The following is a 5,483-nucleotide window of genomic DNA, read 5'->3' as shown; positions in this document are numbered from 1 at the left end:
GTGGCTAATTCATATTTATGTATAAACTCTCATAATATAAACTAAAATTGTCAAAAATTAGTTGAGGCCACATTATTTTACACATATATTTATACATTATGAATTAAAATTTTCAAAATTTAAGGGGAGGCATGGCTCCCTCAGCCCCTTGGCTTCGTTATTGATTGCATATATGGTTCGTACTTGTCAAGATTCTCATTCTAAATAACAAGTAAACAACCTAGGAGACAATAAGGCAATAAGAAAACAATCACTATAAGAACAAAATATGGAAGTGTATTACATGGGAATTTTTTTTCCACAAAAAAAGTATTGTGGCAAAAAGTCGTAGTATATATTGCGTGGCTTATAATTTATATGTTAGGGACTATTCTGATTGATTTTAAATATTATGAACTAAAAATATTTTTTTAAAAATATTAGGGACCAATTTGGCAAATTTTCCACCACAAATTGTTCCACATTTTTTTTTTCCATTTCCTAGAAAAGTTTAGGTGGTTTCTGATTTTTGCCCTTTCGACAGTCAGGGCATCTGATTTGGGACTAGTTGCGAATTTTTTGATATTTTATTAGCTGTTTATAGTACTGGTTTCCATTTTATACGTATAATCATCAAAATCATAATCTTGGGATTGATGAGATTTTACAATATCATCTGTTAAGAAATCACGTAATCGGTTGCTACAAACTGGCTAATTACAATCCCCCTCAAACCTTAGTTACTCTTCTCAAATTTCGCCATTCTCCATTTCCCGCAGAATTTCTTAACCCTAATTTCCAGTTTCTTCTTCACTCTCTCTCTCCCCACCAAAATCCAGTCACTCTCTCCATCTGCCCTTTGGTACTTGGAGGCTGCATCAGCATTCAGCAGCATAACATATCTCAATATTTCTTCCGTTTTGCTCTCACAAATGCAGAAGGGCCCATATGGTCAAGTCGGGTCGGCGCTAGTTTCTTGTCAAAGATGAAATAACTGAAGAATCCGTAGAGCTTAGGCAGAGAGTCACTGCGGCAATGGTAAGAATAGAATATGGTTTCTTCTCTGTTTTCATCCGTTAATAATTAGCGTTTCCTAATTTATTATACTGTTTCTTTTTTCCTTTTTTTTTGTTGATTTGGGTTTTGGAATATCCAGCTATAATTTTCTGGGATCCATGAGTTCTGAAGATTGAATGAATCCCCTAGCCTGCAGAAAATTTTCAGCTAAAATTTGTTCCAGCATCAGCTACTTGGGATTTGGGTGGTGGGGAGAGGGGAGGGTATAAAGCTGGTAATGGTTGTCGATTTGCTTAAAGCTTCGGCTACATTTCACAGTCACAATGGTGATACTTATTTTCTCCAATTACTGGGTACATAATTTTTGAAACTGAAAAAAAAAAGCACTCAATTTTGTTCAATTGTTGGTATAGAAATGCTTCTTCTGGGATACGAAATTTTAAATGGATTTGTGATGCCTTTATAGTAATTGTTACGGACATTATCTACCAAAAAAGTGTAAAAAAAAGGACTGAATCTTTGTTAGTACTGTCTCAAAAAGTTTTGATTGATATCTTTGCTTATTATATGCCATTAACTTCCTGTAAAGCAAAAATAGGGAATAAAAAAAGGTTGATCTTTACTTTGTCTTTATTGATATCTTTGCACAGCATGTTGCCATTAATTTCCCATGCAGCATTCCAAAAACTTTGATTGTTGTTTCCGAACTTATGCACATCAAATACTGATAGAACAATATAATTTTTGTCTTTTGATTGTGGTGCATTAAAGTCTATACTAGCTTCAGTTTTCAGTCGTGGCAAAACTAATGCTATCCTTGTATCGACCAATTTACCCTTTTGAATTCATTTGTGGATCAGCTATTGGAATTTGAAAATTTAGAATATATTTGATATACAATAAAGAAGTTCAATGTCCTGTTCTGCAAGTTAGAACTTCCTGAACTTTGGTTATCAATATACAGCTTTGAAAAGAGAAAAAAAAAAAGAAGAATTGTTGAGCAGTGTCTCATCCTTTTCTGTGTACAGAGACGTACATTATTCCATTAAGGCCTTAACTATATCGTGCATCTTATATAAACAGTTTGCAATGGAGACTTGTTCAATTGAGACATTAGTTATGCTAGTTTTAATTCTCCCCCAGTTATCATTTTATCTTTTAGTTTTACTGAGTGTTAATGAATATTTGCAGTAGAGCGTTGACTTCAGTGTTTTGTGGTCCAGATGGCTAAGGGGGTTGATCATATGCTCAAAAGGTATAACCTCCGTCCTCGTCCTACTCGCAAGAAAGTGGAATATATTGTATCTTATTGCTTCTCAAAATCTAAGAGGCATACCTTATATCCTCACGCCAATGATCAGAAGATACGGCGGAGACCTTCTATACCTTATCTTCCACCAGAAATTATCTTCAATATTCTTGTCTACCTTCCTGCAGACATACTTTACAATGTGATGAGGTATGTTTGTCGAGAGTGGTACAACATCATCTCTAGTCCTACATTCATTGATGCACACCTCCTAAAGGTGGACAGGGGCATGCTTATCAAGCAAATTTATCCAGATTGCAATATACATTATGTCGAAATGGTGAAGAATGATCTTCCTGAGATCATTGAGGTAGACTCTTCTCATTTGCCAACATTTGGTATGAGCAGTTGTAATGGTTTGGTCTTGATGGCTAAAAGTCAAGGTGGAAATCGCTATGTTGCAAATTTAGTTACAAAGGAAGTTGTAACCCTCCCTCCTCCTTCAGCTGCAGACCGTGCAAATCCAAGTTTTTCAGGTATGGGACATACTTGTTCAAAGAAATATAAACTGGTTGAGTTCTACATTAATGATCAGAGGAAATTGGAAGGTGGGATACTAACGCTTGGTGTTGATAGAGAATGGAGGTGCCTTTGCCGACAGAATGAGACTAGGGAAATTGACAAATTTGGATTCTTTAACTTGTTTTACAACAAGCCAATTGCTAGTGCAGAAGGAATTTTGCATTGGACACATTATAAGTTTCCTTTGGTTCTTAATTTAGATCTTGAAACTGAGACTTTTTACACGCGTGCCACCCCAAAATGTGCCGAGAGGAAAAGGAGGACTTATATGGGAACTGGGCAGTCACTTTGTTTCATGGATTACTTGGGGAAGTTTTCATGGGAGCTCTGGTTGCTAAAAGATGCAGAAGCTGGTGAATGGACTAAGTTGGCCATTATTGATCTAGGACCTCAGGAGCAAATGCTTCGGCACACATTATGTCCGGCAGGATTTCAAATTGTGCCTGTTGGTTTTTTGAAAGATGGGGAAATTGCAGTCCTCTATGTCGCACATGAAGATGGGATTCAACATGAAAGGTGCTACCATCATAAGTCACATCCATCAAGAAATTGCATTACGTATAATATGAAGACAGGAGTGATCAACTCATTTCACTTGGATAAGGGTAAGACTTGTGAAATGAATGAGAGTTGGAGGTATATTCCGCATGTCAAGAGCTTGGTTTCTCTAAAATTTTCAGCTAATTAGTTGCTTCTTTTTATGTTCGCAAAAAAAGGGGAAATTAGTATGAGATGGAGAAAGAGGGATAGAAGATTGCTTGGAATTAAAATAGGATGATTGTTGTGAGATGAGTCTTTCTTTCCTCCTTAATTTATTAATGTTGTGATCATGACGGATATGATCCATTTCGCTGTAATTTTTGGTTTCACTCTTGCATTATTTTCTGAGCGGAGGAGTATTTGATATCTTCTGTTGGTATTTATAACTTTCTATTACTTATCAAAGTAGTTGCTACGTTTGGAAAATCTTGCTTTACTGCCACAAAAGTTCTGATTTTCAATGTCATTGCCTTCATTTATTCACTATAAAAATTCCCTCTTTCTTGGGTGGCTCGCTTTTCCATGATGATCGTATATAGTTTGACATATGTACTGTTCAGTTCACCCAGCCATCGGATGTTCTCTGAAGAATCTTTTCAAGGGAATCATTTAAAGGCTATAGGTCCATAATTGATAAGTTTTTCTTACTAGTGAAACCCTAAGAATATGATTTATAATTTTTGGAATCATAATAGAAGAACAAAAACCTGAACTGCCGAAGAAAATCAATCTGAAAAACCACATATCCATTCCACAATTTGTAGCACCAGCAAATGTAAAGCAAATGGTATCCATTCCACAAGTTACATTCTGCAAGTGCGCGTTATGTCTTCTGCTTGAATTGGAAAGGTATCCATTCGTAAGCGTTGTTAATGAACATTATATAGTGTGATGAGATGATGAGATATTTGCAATTAACTTTTTATCTTCTCAACTACATTTTTATTTAATATACATTATATCGCAAAAAGTCTTATAATAATTATTCCGAATAATCTCCAATCTGGGTACAAGGTTTCCTAACACCAGTTTGAGCTTTGACCTAATCATCATTACTATATAGAAAGTGTGAATCTTAGTGTTAGGGAGTGTAAGTACTTTTTTTGTCTTAGTTTTTGTTATTCCTGAATTACCCTCATGTCTTTTATTTAGAATTATTACATTTCAATGTGGCACTAATTAAAAGAGATAAAACACTCCAATTGATTACATCTCAATAGTATTGGTAATTATAATTAAAAATTGCTCATTACAAACTATTTACCTAACCTTGATCTCCATCTCCAATTATTATAAGTATCAAAGTTTTTTAAGCGAGGCTTAAAAATTTTCTCATTAGTCATTATCTGAGATTGTAAAAAAAAAATCAATGTCAAAAAATCGATATTTTTAGAAAAAAGAGAAAAATACAAGTAGAAGAGATCCCTTATTCATTTGTATATTTCCATACAAATATCGTGAGCAAATTTCACAATTATGCACATTTTACCAATATAAAGAAATGATTAAAAAAAAGTAAAATATAAAACCCAACTATTTCAATCAAATGAATTTTAACTAAAATTTAAATAACCAATCTAAAATGATTGAGCAATATGAATAATTTACATTCTCTATTAATAACAAAAAATGCTTAGATAAAATATAAAGAAATGAAAAAAAAGTAAAATATAAAACCCAACTTTTTCAATCAAATGAATTTTAACTAAAAATTAAATAACCAATCTAAAATGATTGAGCAATATGAATAATTTAATCGAGCAGGTGGTATCAGAGCCAGGTTCGCGTGCAAAATTGTATTAATTAGTTGGATTCGTATTCACTTAGGTTTTATTTAATAATTCAATTCAGCACTAAAAGTTAATGGGTTCAGATTTTAATGTGTTTAAATGCGTTTGATAACAAAAATAGAACATTGAATTAATCAAGTGGTAAGAATTTTTTTGGTAAAATTTGCTCTAAAAAAATAAATGATAAACTATCCACTTGTCATTTAACATGATATATATTTAAATGTATCATATTTAGTAGGGTTAAAAACAAAAAAGCCCCCTGTGGTAAGCCTAATAAACAGAAAAACCCCCTATAGTTTCAAAATATACAATACGACATCTCA

The 5,483-nt window shown here is 33.5% G+C and overlaps 1 protein-coding gene across 3 annotated transcripts; it reads left to right on the top strand.

Moving 5' to 3' along the window:
* Nucleotides 1-612: 612 nt before the first annotated feature.
* Nucleotides 613-3,754, top strand: LOC113777576 (F-box protein At5g65850-like). 3 transcript variants are annotated; one of them, XM_027322730.1, is made up of 2 exons: nucleotides 613-1,017; nucleotides 2,191-3,754. In XM_027322730.1, exon 2 carries the CDS (start codon nucleotides 2,220-2,222, stop codon nucleotides 3,513-3,515), a length of 1,296 nt encoding a protein of 431 aa, XP_027178531.1. In that variant the 5' UTR covers nucleotides 613-1,017; nucleotides 2,191-2,219; the 3' UTR covers nucleotides 3,516-3,754. The 3 variants fall into 3 exon arrangements, with proteins under 3 accessions (XP_027178531.1, XP_027178524.1, XP_027178513.1); XM_027322723.1 differs by having other exon boundaries at nucleotides 2,188-3,754; XM_027322712.1 differs by having other exon boundaries at nucleotides 614-1,017; nucleotides 2,220-3,754.
* The last annotated feature ends 1,729 nt before the right edge of the window (nucleotides 3,755-5,483 follow it).

This window comes from Coffea eugenioides, chromosome 1 (assembly GCF_003713205.1).
Source record: "Coffea eugenioides isolate CCC68of chromosome 1, Ceug_1.0, whole genome shotgun sequence".
Classification (NCBI taxonomy): Eukaryota; Viridiplantae; Streptophyta; class Magnoliopsida; order Gentianales; family Rubiaceae; genus Coffea; species Coffea eugenioides.
The sequence above is the reverse complement of the archived record's forward strand: the minus strand, read 5'-3'. Positions and strand labels throughout refer to the sequence as shown.